Source organism: Oryzias latipes, chromosome 7 (assembly GCF_002234675.1).
Source record: "Oryzias latipes chromosome 7, ASM223467v1".
In the NCBI taxonomy this organism is placed as follows: Eukaryota; Metazoa; Chordata; class Actinopteri; order Beloniformes; family Adrianichthyidae; genus Oryzias; species Oryzias latipes.
In genome coordinates, this window is record NC_019865.2 from 7,361,393 (window position 1) to 7,382,002 (window position 20,610).

The 20,610-nt window shown below is 38.9% G+C and overlaps 1 protein-coding gene across 2 annotated transcripts; it reads right to left on the reverse strand.

Annotated features, from left to right (window-relative positions):
• Positions 1-55: 55 nt before the first annotated feature.
• On the reverse strand, positions 56-20,500 carry LOC101172579 (lethal(3)malignant brain tumor-like protein 1). 2 transcript variants are annotated; one of them, XM_020704509.2, is made up of 22 exons: positions 20,278-20,500; positions 19,142-19,326; positions 18,217-18,398; positions 17,303-17,429; positions 16,830-17,010; positions 14,563-14,701; positions 14,400-14,448; positions 13,465-13,553; positions 13,128-13,232; positions 12,835-12,970; positions 12,073-12,164; positions 11,609-11,760; positions 10,662-10,738; positions 10,234-10,319; positions 10,050-10,160; positions 9,732-9,873; positions 8,579-8,681; positions 3,366-3,554; positions 3,220-3,269; positions 2,892-3,049; positions 1,678-1,740; positions 56-1,549 (listed from the first exon to the last, which is right to left on the reverse strand). In XM_020704509.2, the coding sequence occupies exons 2-22, from the start codon at positions 19,305-19,307 to the stop codon at positions 1,415-1,417; spliced, it is 2,532 nt and encodes an 843-aa protein (XP_020560168.1). In that variant the 5' UTR covers positions 19,308-19,326; positions 20,278-20,500; the 3' UTR covers positions 56-1,414. The 2 variants fall into 2 exon arrangements, with proteins under 2 accessions (XP_020560168.1, XP_011475158.1); XM_011476856.3 differs by having other exon boundaries at positions 3,360-3,554.
• Positions 20,501-20,610: the final 110 nt, after the last annotated feature.

Here is a 20,610-nt window from a genome sequence, read left to right on the forward strand (position 1 = left end):
CGAAAAAATCAGTAAGTCAAAAATGACAGAAAATTCTCAGAAAGAGGCAGAAACATAATTTAGACAAGACATTTTTGATGTTTATTGATATTGATTGAATGGTATTTGTGACTCAAGATTATCTCGACAGACATACAAATCCCATCAGAGAGACACGCAGATTTAATACTCCAAGAGCCCTTAAAACATTCAACTTTTCCCCCCACAATATAAACCCCATACAATTTTTTTCATACCAACTCTGACATAAACTGTAAACATAAAAACACTCTGAACCGAGTGTTCATTACATGTAAACAGTGGAGAGCTCCACTGATCAGATACCAAAACACATTTATAGTACAAAGAAATCTGGATTTTTGCACTCTCTAGTGACCAAACAGGAAATACCATTCGTTAAAATCAATTTGGTTTTACAATTGTGCTAAAATGGCAAAAGGTTGCTTTACTCGTTCCAACTATATTAAAAACAAAATAAATCTTATGTAGACATTAAAAGTGAAACCCTGCATTGCTTCTTTTTCTCCTAGTCAAGAGCAAACGGTAACATTTTCATCGGTAACATTAGCTTAAGCATTAATTGCAATTCACAGATGAATAATACTTTTCTCCACAAAAAAAATAATAACCTGAATAATACAGAATAATTCTATTTTCCAATTATGCGGCTACAGTGCAATCGTCATGGAGCTGTCCTTTTAAGTGCTTTTGAATACAGTACTTCTCTTCCTTTATTGCACAATGCATAAGGCTTGCAGCAACCTGACTGATTGTATTGAACCTTTTTTTTATTGTTAGTCAACAGTCCTGTTCTCTCACGTCGCATCTTATATTCTGAGTCTAGTTTGGTTCCTGCATCTATGATTTTAAACTGATATTCTCCTTCCTGTCCAAAATGCGTTCCAACGACGTCCACAGATGTACCAACTATAGCTCAATTTTAAGCCCATCACTACACACATCTTTTTCTTTCAGATTGTTCATTTATTTTAGCTCCAATTTTCAATTATCATCAACTTTCGGCTTGAATTCAGCTTCCCGACATGTGTCTGAAAATGTGCTTTGGGTTTTGGCCAAGCGTTCCACAGACAGGAGATGTGCCACAGCTGTAAAACGCTTGACGTTGATGTTTTAGGGTTTTCAGAAACATAAGACATCATTAGGGAAAGCCATTGCACCAGTTTTTCTCAAAAACAACCCCCATTACCATATTTTTCCCTTCCTTTAGTAGTTTTTTTTCTATTCACAGCATTATTTTTTTCCCTGACTGAACCCCATTTCCCCCTCCTTCTCTCTGATGGGCACGGGACACCAAACACATGAAAAAGTACTCAGGGAGTTTACCCTGCAACAGAATGAATTTGGCACATGATGACTGACACCTCTGCTCCTCCACAGCCAGCAAAGGGTGGGATCACTTTAGTCCCTCATCCGTGGTCTTAAACATCAGGATGGCGTTGGAAATCTTGAGGGCGGGGCCTAGTTTGATGCTCATGATCTTCACAATGTCGGTCTGAGTCAGCAGCAGGAACGCTTCTCCGTCGATCATCTGGAGAGATAAAAGCATTAAAAGTCTGTTTGATGCTGAAGATGCTAAAAGCATGTTTGTTGATCCACAAAAGTGTGATCATCAACACAATATTTGACGTTTATAGTGGTTATTCTTTGACATCTCACCTCTTCTTTGAAGAGACGAGCTTGCTCTTCACAGCCTATCAGATTCTGGACAAACCTGAAGACCTGCATCAGAGCCACAAAACACTCAGTCAAATTTAACCCACATCTAGTCATTTTACCTCCGTTAATCTTGCAAGTTTTCGTTTTTCAGTACTTTCTTTTTCTCTCCAGCAGAAAGTTGTCCATGACCTTCAGCCGTTCGGTTCTCTGACCTAATTTTCATTTTTTGGTTTTCCCAGACTTCCTGCATCAGCATCTGTCTGTTATTTTGTCTGCTTCTGTGAGATTCTCCATGCTTTGTTGGTTTACACTGATTTTTCAGTCACAGGTTCTTCAAGGTGTTCCACTTAAAAAGATGACAGAGGTCTGTAACGTTCATCACAGGTGCTCTTTACCCGTGGGAGGCAGAATTAACACGAATCATTGTGATTAAAGCAGAAAATACAGCACACAAAGGCGCTGTAAAGCGCTTTGAAACCCCCTAGTTTTTAAAGGATAAAATCATGATCTGACCTTGATACATTTTAGCATTTTTTTATGCAATTGCACACGTTTTGTCTTGTCCAGGGTTATACATGCTTGAAAGTGAACCTTTTGTAATCTAACTTTGTGAGGTCACATCAATCAGCTGCCATTGTTTCAGAGAGGGTCAAGTCCATCCAATATCTTTTAATTTATTTGACAAGATTATTCTTAAAATAACCTGTGATGGGTGAAATCTGCAAAGTAGGATTATAGACGTTTTAAGGCTGTAAAAGACCTCACTACACACTTCATACACTTTTCTTGTTTAAACTCTCAAAGTTAAAACCTTCATAGAAAAACAAGTGTAGTATTATAAAAAGGAAAACAAAGATCTGATCGAGATTTATCTAGATTTGGAAAGCTGGACGTATCTGAACAGGAGACGCACCACAGAGAAGATTGATTGACAAGGTCTCTGGCTAATCAGAATAGTCAGAATAATCATGCAAGATTGCACTGTGAAAATCTGCACAACAGCGAGACTGCGATCTACCGAGAGAACACTGCAAAAAGCCCCTCAGTAAACCTTTATTACTTTGCATATACCGGTAATTCTACAATACGATTAGATGCATTAATATTAATCCAAAAAATTTCATGTTTAGGTTAATTGTCCAGCTCTTTATATTGGCAGTCAGAAATACTCGGCTTATTTCTTTCAGCCAGAAGATCAGCTTAACATTTCTCACCTCCTCGACACTCCATGCTGCCACCTGGCTGGCATGGATGCCCTGAACACCCGGCAGAAGCTTACAGTGTTGCTCCCAGCACAGAGACAGAGCGCGGTCCGACTGGCCGCTCAGAGCGGACATGAACAGCGATGAATAAACTCCCTCTGAAGACATACCTGAGGATTAACACACAACACTGGCTGTTTGTGGCATAGATCATAAGTGAAAAAGCTTTATTACATGGGGGTTAGCATGATGTCACAAAAAACCAGCACGACTTGGTGAGGCTGTTGTCTGCATAACATTTAATGCCTATAGAAAACCTTCAGGGCGTTTTGAGACTTACTCTGATACTCTCTTTGTTGGTCCTTTCTGTATTTTGGGGGACGACCAATCCTGAAGGAAGAGGGAAATGAAAATCCCTAAACATGCTGTGGAGTGTAAACGCTCGTAGAAAAGTGTTTACACACACATACATCCACACACCTGTACCTGCCACGGTAATGATTTTTCTTGCTCCTCTGGCCAAAGAAGAGGTTTCTCTTGCACTCCGAGTCCGACAGCTCGGCCTTCAGCCGGCCCTGGTTGCGCTCGGCCAACGGGCAGCCGGAAATGCAGTGATGGGCGGTGAAACGACCGGTCACATGACCTGAACCATCACAGCCGGGAGTTGGACACTTCCTGTTCAGAGGTGTAACAGCTCATGGTCATCTAACCAGAGCCTGAATGATGGCACCAAATCACAAAAGGATTTTTTTTAAATTCCTTTTTAAACTTTTTTTTATTCCATACTTTTAAAAATTACCTGTAAATGTTCAACTGTATTTGATATGAGGGACACGGTAAATGTTGTTTTTTTGTTTTTTAAATATTGAACTTTAATCAGCTTTTATTGGATTTTGAAAGTTATCATCCATTTCTGAATGTCACTTTAATATTTATATTTTTAACCACTATAGATGCAAATATTTATCAAACCACTTTGGCTAAATTCAGGCGTCAAGGAGTTAAACTGGCCTGCTCCCCCTCCTTTAACAAATGTTCTACATTAAAAAAAAACAATGTAGGTATTCACACAAGAGTGTTAACCAGAGGCAGTACCGAGACATTATTATTTAAAACCTTTTTACATCAGTAGTTAAAAACAAACCAGATATGTTCTCATATTTAATTTAATTCCAAAGATATTTTTTGGGAATGTTTGATATTAATGTAAATGTTTTGTGGTGCCTACACTGTACTGTTGAACAAGCTCTTTACCTTTACCTTTGTGTGTCATTGTTTACATATGTATGTCTGTAAGTTTTGTTTTTTTGACTTGCCTTCAAGGGCCTATGTCATGCTTTTCTTAAGCCTTTCAGAATAAACTATATCCATACATAACATCCAAATAACATTCAAACTTTTGCAAACATGGATGTACATATTGCGGAGCCTGGAGGCTCCTGGCAGCGCAGACTCTTCCTGGAAGGGGCTGTTCTCCACTTTGTGACATCACAATGTGAGAACTCGCTTGTTTTAGTGGATTGGGAAGGGCTGGTGCTCAGAACGCAGGTTTGTAGAAGAAATGCTCAGAAATGCGTAAATAGATCAATGTTACATGGCAGGACGTTTTTCTTTTTGTGGTTTCCTTTTGTTTCTCCTTGCAAATGTCAGTGTGCAGGTGCTGGACTGCGATTGGTGTGGTGCTCCGGCACCAGGAGTGGATGGGCTGCCGGAAATCACACCTGGAATCGCACCTGCTATAAAAAAGAACCAGGAAGAAGACCCGAGGAGGCTCATTTGACATATCCCACCTCTCTCAAAACCAGCTATGTGGAGTTCAGAGTTGTAGGGTTGAACTGCCATTTATTTTGAAACATGTTTTCTCTTGTTTTTGTTATGTTAGGGAGGTAAGTTGTTGTCTTTTGGTTTATGTTTTACTAAGTAAGATTTGGGTTCTTGTTAGCCAATTTTTGTTTTTTATTTTGGCCTGGGTCTGCTCTGAAGTAACTACTCTAGCTCTTATGGTTCGATCAAAATAAAATCTTTTAACCTGCATTAAGTGTGCTGGCTTTTGAGACCGGAGGGAGATGGGGCTTCATTTTTGTGTTTTGTCCTAATTGGGCCACTAGACGGGGGATTGGGGGCGTAACAATCAAAATACCATTTTGGGGTTTCTTTTTATGAGGAATGAACATGGTAATACACTTAAAAGCTCAAAAAAGTGCATGATTATAAGCCCTATAAGACAACAGATGTAATTAAGGATTTATGCTAGATAAACACATTTATTCTATGCAGCACAAATAAACTAGCGATTCATAAACATAGATTAACATGCATTGTTCTAATTTAGATAAAATGAAGGTTTGGTTAAGAATTTCAGAACTTAAAAAAACACAAAATTATTTTTATCTACCGCTAGTTTTTTTTTAATCTATATAATAATCACATCAACAGTTATCAAAAACCATTAATGTTTATCCCAATCTTTGTGCTGCAGTTAAGTTACTAAGCTAACCTAGAGACATACATTTTAACATTTCTGAATCTTTCATTTACTAAGCTGCTGTGAGCCAACCAGCTTGTTCTATTGCTTCACTGTGATGTGAAATACTCTGATTCATCTCTTTGCGTCTGTTGAGGCTTCAATGGAGGAGGAATGGAGGCTAAATGAGTTCTAAGAAAGAACACGCTGAGGCTTGGCAACACTCCAAAGACTTAATTTGATGATGCTCCGTTATAAACTAATGAATGTGTGTGACTATATTACCAATTTTCTTCCGATTTTTCTGGAGCAACATGTGAAAAAGCTCTTCAGAGGCTTCAGATTTGAGTGCAGAGCAAGCTCTCATTCTTGCTGTCCATCTGTGCTCCTGGCTCGCCGTCACGCTTCCCCTCAAAACAGTTCCTTATTAAAACATTTTGCATCATGTGGTGAAGATGATACAAACTTTACTTATGTTTGAAGCCCCAAGTGTGTCAAAAATCCTTATTTGATGGCTTTTCTGCGAAGGAAGCATGGATGTTTTTTCTCTTTCACATGCCAGTCAGATCTCACAGTTCGTCACCTCTTTCACTGCTGTTGGCTGCACAATGTCAGCATGCTTTGTGAAAGTCAACACAAGGGTGGACATTTTCTGCTGGCTTTGGTGTTGCTTGAATTCGCATTAGAGCACAAATAGAACAAAGAGGGAGTCTTAGTTTAGGATATTTTAATCAATGCTTTGTGTCAGTAGCTTGAAGCTGTTGTAGGTTTTTCTGTGCATTTCAGGGGACAGTAGAACATGGATGGCTAGGAAATAAAATGAAAAACAAAAAAGGACAAGCCCATTTTTTTACACCAAGATAGATTAATTAATTGGAAAACGCTAGTTATGAACAAGGTTTTTCTGTTCGTGCTTCACTGAGAAGAAAATCTCATCTTTTAAAAGACCCACTACAAAAGAAAATGGTTTTTGGTGTTTATAGCATGTTCTTGTTTCAATTTTTCAATAATGGAGGACATGTATAAAAGAATTATCATTTAAACTGAGTACAGTAAACCCTTGTTTATCGCGGGGGTTACGTTCCAAAAAGAACCCGTGATAGGCAAAATCCGTGAAGTAGAAACATCTATTTTTTTTTAACAATTATTATACAATTAAATACTCTGTTATACATTGAAAAGAAGAACAAACCATTTTACAGGCTCAAACATTTGTTTCACAAATCAAAGTACTTTAAAAACGTTTTTTTTTTCAACAAATAACCTCTGTACAGTACTGTCAAATAATAATTTTAATCATCAATGTGAACAGAAGGCTTCAAATCGCGGAGATTAGCCCCGCCCACCGCGACCCGAGAGTAATTGAATTAAACGGGAGAAAATTTAAAATGATCATGAAAAAAATACAAAGTACAAACGGACAAATAGTGGCTCAGGTGTATTTCAATGCTCTTCAGTCTGAGAAGCTGCAGTGTTTTCTCCTTCTCAAGCCCGCGGTGCAGCTGTGTGTGTTTGTTCGGGAGAAGAACATAGTGATTGACAGTTGGTGTCGCTCTTTTTCTATGGGTTTTAGAGAAACAGGAAATTGCAAGATGATTTGCATGTACGTAATTTGGAAAGCTGATTTACGTACGTGTACATATTAAACTGCAACATTATTGACGCGCAGGTAGAGAAGAAGCGGAGTGACTTTTTTAGCCAATCAGAATGCAGAACACAATGCACGACGCAAATCCGTGAAGTAGCGAAACCGTGAAAAGTAAACCGTGATATAGCAAGGGATCACTGTATTTCTTTTTTCAAATAGTGTTGGATCGGGAGCAGATGAAAGCCGGATGTTTGAAAAAGCTTGAACTTACTACGCAGCTACTGTCGTAGGCGGGCCAAAGTCTCAATTCTAAATCCTCCACTTGCAGAAGAAACAGAAACATTGACATCTTCATTTTCCTCATCTGAGATGCCATCTGGGTCTCTAAACTGTGCGGCTTTTTTTGTGCTACACTAACATCTTTGGCTTACAAGGTGCCTGTCGCCAGCAGGAGAGCGTGTAAACAAAGGCATGCAGGGAAATTAGCACGGCTAACTTCCGCGCTAACAGTCCCATCCACAGCCCAAAAGCGAATTTCTAAAACGTCCTGCTGCTCTTCAGAAAATAAGTCTTAAAAATGTCAGTTTTCTAAATTTTAGCTAAAAAAAACTGCTTAATCTTAAGTAAAAGACCACTGGGAAGAATTTTTGCAGTAGAAAAAAATTTACCGTAATTTCCGGACTATAAAACGCTATTTTTGTCACACGCTTTCAACTCTGCGGCTTATTCACGAGGCTAATTTATGCTTTTTTTTTGTGTGTGCATATTTTCTAACGGCTGCTAGGGGCGCTCGAGCAGAAAGGGTAAGAGTGAGACAGGGGGAATACGGAATATGTGTTGAGGAAGACACAAGTTTTATGTAAATTCCTGCTTTGTGAATGAATAGCACGAACAGACCCTCATCATGGAAAATGCAAGAAGAAATGCATATGATGCAGCTTTCAAATTAAAAGCAATCCTTAAAAGCAGTGTGAAATCCACCATCACCAACGGGTTTGGAGAGGCCGGTCTGCTGCGTGACGGAGAGGACAGCGCAAGCTCAGGAGTGAATTTGCCTCAGGATGAGAGGGACACTGACAGTGACAACGAAGGAGACACAGAGAAAGTGTGGCGAAGACTATCTGACGCTATTCTAATCCGACACTGAGGAGGAAGACCTCAATGGTTTCAGAGCACAGGAGGCGTGTGCCTATAAGTTACTGCTGCTCTCAGTGACTTTTACCGGTGTTTTTTTTTAACCAGCTCTGTTAGTGCTGTTACAACCATATTGCTGCACGCGCTCCTTCCTCTTTCTTACACACGCCGCTCGTGGTTTCAGCACATACACATCCTCATTCTACGACGCATGTTTCAATGTGGGCAAATGCGGCTTATAGACTGGTGCGGCTTATGTATGTACCGTACGAAATGGTTTATCCTTTGAAAATGTAATGGGTGCCGCTTATAATCAGGTGCGCTCTATAGTCTGGAAATTACGGTAGTTGGAGTGGGACTTTCAGTAAAACAACATGCAAATTCAGTGACTGAGCAATGCTACTTTTATTTCTGTGATCATTTTCAGTGGTTTTAGCAGGAAATCTTTTTAAAAGTCTTAAAGTGAACATATATGTAGTGTTTAACAGGAGGAGAGGTGAATTCAGTACTGACCTGTTGTGGAAGCTGTACTTGCTTGTTCTCTGGTGGCTGATAGGTTTACAGGAAACAGAGGAAGGGTAGCTGGACTGGCCTGTAGCTGGAAATTCCCTCACACCTTCACACAAACATACACACTAATGAAGACTCACATGGTCCCAACTAAACAATTTAATTAAAAAAAACCTTTGGCAAAAAAAAAAAATCACAGCAAGTCAATTTAAAAATAGGGTCAGGTGAAGGAAAATCTTACAAATGGAAATATTACAGAAACATGGCTAAACTACAAAGAATTGATCCTATTTATTCATTAATTTTCTCGCTTAATGATAATAACCTGGGAAAAAAAAGTCAATTTGTTAAATTTCTATTTGCTTTAAAAAACGAATAAATACTTGAGCACAAATTTAAATATTTCACATTTTTGTGGATCCTACTGTCATTTTGAAATAACTGAAACCATTAAACTAACAAACAGAGAAAAAACACCGACTACATAGTTTATATGTTTGTCTGGAAGCTGTTTGTCTCCAGAACAAAGCTTACCTTTCTATTAATTTATATCATTTTCATTCGTATCAACTGAGTTATTTAATGTCCATTTTTGCACACGAAAAATGTATAGTTTGTTAAACATTAATGTGGTCAACCTTTTGCATATTTTGCATGGTTTTATTTTAACATTGTATTGTGTTCTGCATTCTGATTGGCTGTAGACCTTTGATAATCATTCTCCTTCATCCCAATGTCTCCTTTACAGTACAGAATGCATTTGGTTTGCTAAATTAACACATTTATTTAATCACTTCCAGATCTTTGGTTTTAATTCTGCAAAGGTTTGAATTTTGAGAGTTTAAACAAGAAAGAAAAGTGTCAAAATGTTCATGTCTGTCTGAGAAGTGTATAAAATCAGCAAAGAGGAGATTTACAACCTTAAAAGTTCTAAACTTGCAAATATTTTAACTGACCACTTTACGGATTTCACTTATCGTAAGTTTTTTATTTTATAGAATAAACTAGGGAACATTGTAATTTAATTCTAGCTTTGATTGGAATATTAACAAAAGAGAATTTAGCGCAAATTAGCAAACTAAATTCATAATTGACCGACAGACCTTTGCTTAAATTTATGAATAAGATCATGGAGAGGTTTCCAACTGGTTGATACCTTGAGGTTGCTGCGTTTTGTTGTCCCGCGGAGGAACTTTCAGAGGGTGACCAGTCGCTTCGCACCAGCCGGCGGGATGAATGTCCGGGTGATCCGAGTCCATCCATTCGTCGTAGACATGACTCCAGCCATCATAATGGATCTGTAAGCGGCAAAAGGAACAATCTACGTACGCAACACTAGCATAGATCAGTCTCAAATAATGGGAGTAATTATCCAAAAGCATGATGCTCCAACACTCACTAAAATTAAATACATTCAGTTTGAGAGAGGCAGCAGAAAACCGGTTGTCTGTATTGTTCTAACAAAGTCCCCCACCTTAATGCGATGCGTCTCAACTTCCTCCACTGTGGCCACTCTTATCAGACCCGGGCTCCTCTTGTCCACAGCCTCAAGTTTCATCTGAGGCTGAAAGCTGTGAGGTGCTCTCTGACAACAGGGTGGAAAATGTTTGATGGACACGATTAAAAGTTTTTAGATCAGTAAAAAACTGATTTCTCACCACTTTAAAGACCTCTGCAGCTACAGCTTTGGCACCCGTCTCCTCCAGATACAGACACCAGGAAAACCGACCTTGGTCTGGATAGTCTGTTGTTGCAAAGCACAAAAAAAGTGACTTTAAATTTTTCATGACAGTAAAAATAACTTTTTCTAATGTTTCCACCACAATCAAAAGAATAAAATAAAATCCATCTTGCATATTTTGACTGCTAAAACATTTGTTAACCTATTTTATTTTATTATTTTTTTGCTGCCTTTCACATAAATAGAATTCTCTTCTCTTGAATGATGTGCTGTTTGGCAGTTTTGTTGTTTTTGGCTGATCGGTGTGGAAGTGAACACTGAAGCGAGTCACCTTTATTGTTTATGAGCTATTGTATAACTCTGAAAGTAATGAAATCACTGATTAACTCCTAACACGTTGGTCACCTTGGGGCGGCGTAAGGGGGAGGTTCCTCTCTTGGCACCAACCAATGGGATGAATGTATGGACTACTGGCATCACACCTGCAGCAGAACACCAACAAATTAACAGAATTACAGGAGAATACACGTTTGATAAATGCAGGTGGGAAAAATCCCAGAATCACCGAAACGGTTTGAGTGGATCAGGCTGTGGAGCGGCTGACCAACAACAGCAGACGCGTAATCTACATGAGGCATCAAACCTCAAAGAGATGACTGCTTCTTAGTGTGTATCATTGAAGAGACAATAAAGACTTCTGCTCTAAAAGGTTAAAAAAAAAAAAAAAAAAAAAACTGACTCATTGCAGTTTGTCATCACAATGCCAATGATTAACAAATCAAAAACCCCAGACAGAAACTGAAACTAGGCTCATTTTTTTCCCTCATTATTACAAAAAACCCTACCAATTAGGTGATTTATTATTTACAAATTCAATTAAAATCAGTGGTTTGTCTATTTACTTTCAGATAAATAACCCCAGTAAATAAGAATTTTTTTCTAGCCTTTAAAATGGGTTAATTGTTTGATCAAGCATTAAATTTACTATGAGAAAGGGCTAGTAAAAAGGTCAATTTAATTACTGCATTGAGCCTTTAAAAATGTGTATAATGGACCGATAGTTTTCCTCATTTAGCTGGTTTTGCCTTAAGAACTAAGCCAACTGCTTTTATCTGATTGGTCAGTTTATGCCTTGAATAACTTGAGATGCAGCAAAAAAATCATGTAAAAAATAGGATGTTAAATAAATGTATCAGTGCAACAAAAGTTATTCTGACAAATAGAAGTACTGGGTCCTATTTCTCCATAGAAGTCTATGAGGTTTCGGCTTGTTGGAACATGAGGAAGGAGGGGTCACTCGGTCCAGTTCTCATGTACAACGTAAAAAAGCGCAACAACCAACGATGGCTGACCAGTAGTCGTATGTGTCATCCCAGTTGTCAAAATGAACCAGGAAGCGGTTGTCCACGGCGTCGGTGACCGTTGCTACACAGATGAGGGAAGGGTTCATGCGGTCAACCGCCTCCAGCTTCATTCCAATCTCAAAGCCACAATTCACATCAATCTGAAACAAATAAAGGGTAAATAAAATACTAAATAAAACAATATATGTAAAGTTTTTATTATAGAGACTTTTTTTTTTTGGGACTTTGGCACTAAAATAATGTTTAAACAGCCAGCGATTGAAAAACAAATTTTATAAAAGTCTCCAACACCAGAAAGATGGATAATAAAGTTCTTAGTTGAACTAGATGCATGGAGAAAATTGAGACAAATGTTTGAGTTTTTAATGGAGGTGCTCTTTTTAAAGAAATGTTTCTTTTCATCAACTGTGTTGAAGAAAAGTATTTCTATAAATTATTTCAAAGACACTTACTCTGCCAGGACTGGAAAACAGCTCTTTAGGAGCCACTTGAGCTTTAGTCATTTTCAGGTAGTTGGTCCAAGTAAACTCTTCTTCTTTACATCCTAAAAAAAAGGACAGAAATGCAAGGAAAACCATGTTTTATGTCTGATTTGAATAATAACTAATTTATTGTTATCATCCATTAAGGATTTCACTTACTTTCAGTAATATACAGTACAAACCAAAAGTTTGTGTCAAAACATTTGGTCTGTACTGTGTGTGTGTGTGTGTGTGTGTGTGTGTGTGTGTGTGTGTGTGTGTGTGTGTGTGTGTGTGTGTGTGTGTGTGTGTGTGTGTGTGTGTGTGTGTGTGTGTGTGTGTGTGTGTATGTATGTATGTATGTATGTATGTATGTATGTATGTATGTATATATATATATATATATATATATATATATATATATATATATATATATATATATATATATATATATATATATATATATATATATATGTGATTTATAACTACTGTGGAGGGAAATAACGGAAAAAAACAAGCAGGAGAAATGTCGTAACTATTTTTTTTTAAATAAAAATGCTGATTAAAATAAATAAATGCTATTTGGATCTTTACACTAAATTATAAATAAAGAACCTGAATTCATGCACTCACTTTGCTACAGTATGATTAAAGTAGAGACTTCCCAAACGTTTGCATGCAAAAAAATTATATCATTTATAAGACAATGGTCCTTTGACGTGCATTTAGATCTATGGTGGTGTCACCTCTGACCTTTGGGCGTGTGCAGTTTGTGTCCTGTGCTCTCACACCAGCCAGCAGGATGGATGTCCAGGGAGTTGGCGTTCACCCAGAAGTCATGACAGTCAGAGTAGCCGTCAAAATGCAGCCGCAGCCGGTAACCACAGACCTGCATGACGGCATCAGCGCACATTAAGCAAAGCCAACCACAGAGGTCATCACCTCCCCAAACTTTTTGGCAGGCTGTCACTTATTTTTTGGAAGTGCCTTAATGATTAACAAGGTTTATAAGGCACGCTTTTTTTCGGATCTACTGCCCGACTCACCTCGGCAACAGTGAGGACGAAGTACATGGAGGGATGCTGCGGATCGATGCCTTCCAGCTTCATTCCCTGCTTAAAACCGTTCTTCACTGTAGGCACCCTCTGCGTCTGGAGAAATTTAAAGAACTCCCTTTGTAAAAACATCTAAATAAAACTTGGTTGACGCAAAAACACCCAAACCGCTTCAAAAATTAGGTTTTTAAAAAATGAAACCATAGTGCGAACTTCGTTAATCCTTTATTTATCATATTAAAAACAGTCAAAATGCATTTCTTTGTTTAGGTTAATTTTAGGTTTAGTTTCCAAGACAACCAATGTGTACTTTGGAAGACAAGTCTACCTCTTGGAAGAGCTTGCTCGGAGCAGCGACAGCTTTGGTTTCCTCCAGATACTGAGCCCATGTCCACTCTTCTGTTTTACTGTCCCCTCCTTCTCAAAAGACACCAGTCAGCTTATTACTTCATGCAACGGCCAATCAGAGTTTTTAGAACAAGCGCATCAATGAAAGAAAAAAGATGGAGAGAATCAAGGGGTGGAAGCCAACCAAAAACGGAAAAAACTAAGAATAATAATCTTCTCGTCTAATTTCATTAAAAACATTATTATCTCATTGGGAGAAATAATAGAAAAGGAGATGAAGAAAAGAAAAAAATATAATTTTAAAAAAGTACTTTTTCAGTATTACAAAAGAATTGCAAAAACAGCAACACATGTGCAGTTAATTCATTCATTCATTTTCTTAACCGCTTTTTCCCTTTCGGGGTCACGGGGCTGCCAGAGCCTATCCCGGCCACTTGTGGGCGAAGGCAGGGGACAACCTGGACAGGTCGCCAGTCTGTCGCAGGGTGGAATGTCCGCAATCACACACCCATTCACTCTCACACTCACACCTAGGGATAATTTAGAGTTGCCAATTAACCTATGAACGATGTTTTTGGACGGTGGGAGGAATCCGGAGACCCCGGAGAGAACCCACGCATGCACGGGGAGAACATGCAAACTCCGCACAGAAAGGTCCCCCGTTGATGTAGTTTTTCACATCCCCCAGCCGGGACTTGAACCGGAGGCCTTCTTGCTGTGAGGCAAGAGTGCTAACCACTGCTCCACCGTGCAGCCTGTGCAGTTAATTACATTTACAAATCTGTAAATTTCATAACACTAGAAAAGCAATAGAATATAAGATGACAGTTTAAACAGTTTAAGGTAAACAACTAGACAAAGAAAGTTGTCTAGTTGATGAAACGAGCAAAAATCAAGGCTGAGAATGAGCCGAACCTCCTCTGATGTGTCGACTGTCCATTTTACCGTCATCCATCTTTTCATTCTGTGAAACAAACAGGAAAACACTTTTTAATCTAATCTTCGTATACTCTGAGCTAAAGCTAAGTTCTTTTTCTCATGCTAGGACAGTATCCACATAAAAAAACTGCACTCTCACTGTGCCTTCCATGTCGGAGTCTTCCTCAGATGGACTCAGGTATTCCTTCCTCTTCCTCTTCCTCATGGCTTTTAGGTGGTCTGGGTTAAGAGACGTGACTTTTCCCCCTGCTGGAACCTTCTCGATGCTGACGCTTCTCCTGGGGTGGAAGGGAAGTAGAGATGTGGACATTTGAACACCACAGGTGAGAACATTTCTGTCTGAAAGACATCATTACATCCAGCGATTTCATTCTAATAACTGTCATTTATGGAAATGGAAAGCAATTATTTCTTCAAGACACACCCCATTAAAAAATTGTGTTTTTAACATGTTCTTGTACCTTTTTTCTCATGATGGAGGACATACAGTACAGACCCAAAGTTTGGACACACCTTCTCATTCAAAGAGTTTTCTTTATTTTCATGACTATATAAATTGCAGAGTCACACTGAAGGCATCAAAACTGTAACTTAACACATGTGGAATTATATACATAACAAAAAAGTGTGAAACAACTGAAAATATGTCATATTGTAGGTTCTTCATAATAGCCGCCTTTTGCTGTGATTACTGCTTTGCACACTCTTGATGATCTTCAAGAGGTAGTCACCTGAAATGGTCTTCCAACAGTCTTGAAGGAGTTCCCAGAGATGCTTAGCACTTGTTGGGCCTTTTGCCTTCACTCTGGTGGAGGTGTGTTTGGGGTCATTGTCCTGTTGAAAAATAAATTATGGTCCAACTAAACACAAACCGGATGGAATAGCATGCCGCTGCAAGAAGCTGTGGTAGCCATGCTGGTTCAGTATGCCTTCAATTTGGAATAAATCCTCAACAGTGTCACCAGCAAAGCACCCCCACACCATCACACCTCCTCCTCCATGCTTCACGGTGGGAACCAGGCATGTAGAGTCCATCCGTTCACCTTTTCTGCGTCACACAAAGACACGGTGGTTGGAACCAAAAATCTCCAATTTGGACTCATCAGACCAAAGTACAGATTTCCACTGGTCTAATGTCCATTCCTTGTGTTCTTGAGCCCAAACAAGTCTCTTCTGCTTGTTGCCTTTCTTTAGCAGTGGTTTCCTAGCATATATTCTAGCATGAAGGCCTGATTCACACGGTCTCCTTTGAACAGTTGTTGTAGAGATGTGTCTGCTGCTAGAACTCTGAGCTGCTGTTAACCTGCCATTTCCGAGGCTGGTGACTCGGATGAACGTATCCTCTGCAGCAGAGGTGACTCTTGGTCTTCCTGTCCTGGGGCGGTCCGCAAGTGAGCCAGTTTCTTTGTAGCACTTGATGGTTTTTGTGACTGCACTTAGGGACACTTTCAATGTTTTCCCAATTTTTCAGACTGACAGACCTTCATTTCTTAAAGTAATGATGGCCACTCGTTTTTCTGTACTTAGCTGCTTTTTTCTTGCCATAGTACAAATTCTAACAGTCTATTCAGTAGGACTATTAACTATGCATCCACCTGACTTCTGCACAACACAACTGATGGTCCCAACCCCATTTATAAGGTACGAAATCACACTTAGTAACCCTTGTGCTATCCTAGGCACTTTACCATTGGGAGTCGGGTCATCTAGACCCACTAGACAGTGCTCTGAACCTTTTTTCTTCAATGATTTGTGATCTTCACTGGTGTCCATGGATAACATAAAATCTTTCCACCTTTATCCACCTTTGTCATGGTAGGGAGAACACATCAAAGTAAGGGTGGGGTCATCTAGGATAGCACAAGGGTTAAACCTGACAAGACACACATTTCAGGTGACTACCTCTAGAAGCTCATCAAGAGAATACCAAGAGTGTGCAAAGCAGTAATCAAATCAAAAGGTGGCTACTATGAAGAACCTACAATGGGACATGTTTTCAGTTGTTTCACACTTTTTTGTTATGTACATTATTCCACATGTGTTAATTCACAGTTTTGATGCCTTCAGTGTCAATCTACAATTTGCACAGTCATGAAAATAAAGAAAACTCTTTGAATGAGAAGGTGTGTCCAAACTTTGGGTCTGTACTGTACATAAATAAAATTCATCTTAAAATTACATTTCTGAGTATATCTTCCACTAGCTCCCTGCTCTGCTCCATTCTGATGCATCCACTTGTAGACAAATAGATCCATGTACAAATTTCTAATGAACTACTGCAGCTATGCAGAAACTATGTCCTCGAAAACAACACTTTTTTAAAATGTATTTTATGTAAAAACAGCATAATAATGATTAAAATACCACTGAGAAGGCTTCTGCAATAATTGGAGCAACTGAGCATACTTGTCAGGGATCGGGTCCCTGCGTAGCTCCTCTGTGGGCAGTTTCTGAGCTCTGGGGTTGTGGTTTAGTGTCCCTGGTCCACCCAGGACATCAGGCTTGACTGACACCAACCGCTGTGGCTCCACTGCTTCGGCTCTCAAAGCGCCGACTGGTGCAGAGACCTCTGGTACCGACGTCAACACTGATTGACAAACACAGATTTCAAACTAATTTGAATCTTTTTCCTTGCATTCTTTCCTGTAAGTATTCTCTATACTTTGGGTCTAACGGTTTTTCTAAATCACTGAGTGGTGCATGACAGATATTTGTAACCTTTTCATGTGATAAGAGGAGCACTTCAGCAGATTATGTCATCATTGTTCATTTACAGCTTCAAACCAACACAGTGCATTGCTCAAAAAAAGAAGCACACATCCTGCGTTTTGACAGTGCAGGAGTGTATAGGCGGCGGCTCTCCGCCACCACGGCCCCACCTGGCTTGTCTGGAGGGTTTTCAGCATTGTTGGATCTTCCTGAAGAACCCACTGCAGGGTCAGTGGGACCGCCGGTGGTTCCTGGGGTTATAAGTGTGCTCAGAGTTCCTACGTCACTAACACAAAACTGCAACACAAACTCACACACATTAGTCAGTTCAACCAAATGGGTCACCCCGTTTTGCTTTACATTCAAAACATATCTTTTCCTTCTGATTCAAATATAAAAACAAATATTCCTACTTTTAGGGTTTTTTCCCCCTCTTTGTTTTAAGAAAATTATTTGATTTAAAAATGTCTTCCCTTTGTCCAGAGAAGCTGTGTCACATTTCATTTGAAGTTGTGCCAATGTGGCCTTCTCTTCTTCTGAAATAATTCAAAGCAAAATGTAGCTATCTTAACATCTCAACAAAGAAAAGGTTTGTGACTAAATCCCAGCTTCTTAAGGCATTTAACCCTTTTTTTCTTTTTGAGAAGCCAGTATTTGTAGAAAAAACTTTAAAAAAAACATCAAAGTTAATAAAGTGATTATTGCAGAATCATTTAAGTTTGATTTAATGTCTCCTGAAACTAGAATAACCTTTTTTAATTAATCTGCAAATCTGGTATTTTCAAAATATTATTATGAAAATAAAAGTGAACAGAATTAAATACACATATTTTTTACAAACACCTTATTAGAATCAATTATTTCACTTACCTATAGAATAATTAAAATAAACAAAATAGTAGTTTTCAAGAAAGATCTACCCATGCAAAAGTAAAAAATTCAGTAAAATCTATCCTTTGGGGGTCGTTTGTTTCACAATAGATGAATTATGTGAACACAACTTGTTTCTTTTGAGCATTTAAGTGTCAAAAAACTTTTATTTGACCACATTTATTGAATGGTGAGATTACAACAGCGCTTTTACCTTCAGATTACTACTGGGCAGAATGGCCATCCCTTCCTTCCACTCGAGGACGTGTACGATGCTGCAAGCCGTGCCCATCTGAGCTGTTAGAGCGGTTTTAGCCATGTCGTTGGCCCTGCTGCCTTTGCCTGCGTTTCCCACTGCAACAGTGGGGGTCAACTCAACTTTCTGATGACTGGGAGCTGAAAACAGAAAGCAGAATAACTACAATGTCCCTTCATTTGAGTAATTCAGAGTAAACATAAAGAAGATGCATTTTAAAGATACACTCAGATGAAAATCCTTTTTTTGGTGTTTTTAACGTGTTCTTGTAGCATTTTTATAATGATGGAGGAAACCCATATAAAGAAAATTAAGCTCAGTTGTTTTTCTGAGCATTTTAAAAATTAAATATCAGTTTAAAGAAGTGTTTTTGTTACATAGAACATACATTGAGCAGACCACAAGCTTCCTGCACCACTCTATTCTGATGCATCCACTTGCAGACAACTAGATCCTTCGTGGCATCTGGATCAAAACTGTACGGCTGGATGGCTCCGATATTGCTCGCCATTTTTGCTCCATCTGTAATTTTTCTGTTGGGGGGTTTGAGGGGCTGTAAACTAGCAAAAAAAAGTGTAAACAGATGGGTAATGGGAAGTGGGGGTGGGCTTAGAGGTAAATTTCTGACGAAATACTCCAGAAACAATGTCCTAGAGAAGAACACAGCTTTTTTGAGTTTGGCTTAAAACAGCATAATCATAATTAGGAAAACACGGTACTCTTTGAAGATAGATCAATAGGATGATCAGAGTGGGACTTTAACTGGGGATACGGATCTGTTTTTTGTTTGTTTTTTTGGCTTTTCCCATGTGTCACTGGATGACAGGTGGGGTGCAGCCTGAATAACAACAGTGGCAAAGCAAATACTAAAAGCTGCATTCACCCGGCAGGAGGAGAGCCGTGGTGGTGTGGGGCTGAGGTCGGCTCTTTTTGACTGAGCTGTCACCGCCGCATATGAGGATGGTCTCAGTGGCAGAGGACGACGAAGGGTCGATGGCGGTGCAGTCGGGTTCTTTGCATCGAGCCTCCATGTTCACTTTGGTGCTCATGAGTGAATCCAGGACTTTTCTGCTCGGGCACCGACATGCAACACAAAAAAAATTAAATTAAATTCAAGACTATTAAAATACAAACATCACCAGATCACAGAGCTTTGGAGGAAACATTTTTTACATTGGGGCTTGTCAGAAAAGTATTTCACTATATAGATAAATGTGATCCTTAGATGAACCCTAACTGTTTATTTTTATTTTTCTCATCCTGACCATTAACAACCATTTCATGAAAAGGTATTAAAACGCCATCATGACCGCACATCTGTAAATTTTCTCTCATCTATTTGCACATATTTCCAACCACTTTCATATAATTGTAGAAGAAAAAAAAAGATTAAATGAAATCCAAACTTTATTTTTTTGCATTTAAATTCGGTTAGAAGCAAACATGACTTGAAAGCTGCGACTTTCTGCCATCTATTACCTTCAGTAATAAAATTAAAAACAAAAATAGGCAACAATGGTAACAACTATGTTTACGCGCGAGCTCCAAAGTCTGCCACACAAAATATAGCGTTTCAGTTAAAATGGCGGAGGATCAAAAATTCACCAAGCAAGTAAAATATAAAAACAGAGAGATGAGGAAAAGCCCACTCCAAAGGGAAAAAAGGAAGCGTTTTTTCGCTGCATTTCAGTGGAAAAGGGTGTTTGCCTCCACGAACCGCTTCAGATATTCAACTAACCACAGCGAAAAAATACAACACAGCGGAATATATCAACGGAAGTCCGCTTTGTTATTTAAACACCGGCTATTTTTATGAAATGTCTACATTTAGAGTGAAGCCTGCTCGATAACGCAAACACGTTTTCTTTAAAAAAAAAAAAATAAAAAGAAAATTAAAATGTGAAAAACCAAATTGAAACCCCTTTTTGAATAAGAAAAACCTTCGAAAATCATTTTTAACAGTTAAAATTTGCAAATTAAATCGCGTTTGCACATTTAGGGATTTGAAATTTGGCTTACCAGCGCTGATCTCCTGCGGCTCCGGGGTTTCCACTGCGCGTGCGCAGAGCCTCTGCACACTCACCCATCGTTTGATAACAGCAGACGCTCGAGTTCAATCGTTCCACTTTGTGTTCGCAAAGTGCGAATTTAGCGAACCAGGATGCACCGCGGCAGTCTCGCGCCTTCGTTTTGATCCTGACGGTTTTAACATAGGATAAACAAAACTGATGGAATCATCCATCCTTTCGGTGCTGTTAATGACCGAGCATTTATTATATAATTAGCTGGATATAGGTCATGCCGACACCGCAGTCAAAAATGTAAACTACCAAAGCAACATCAAACACGGAA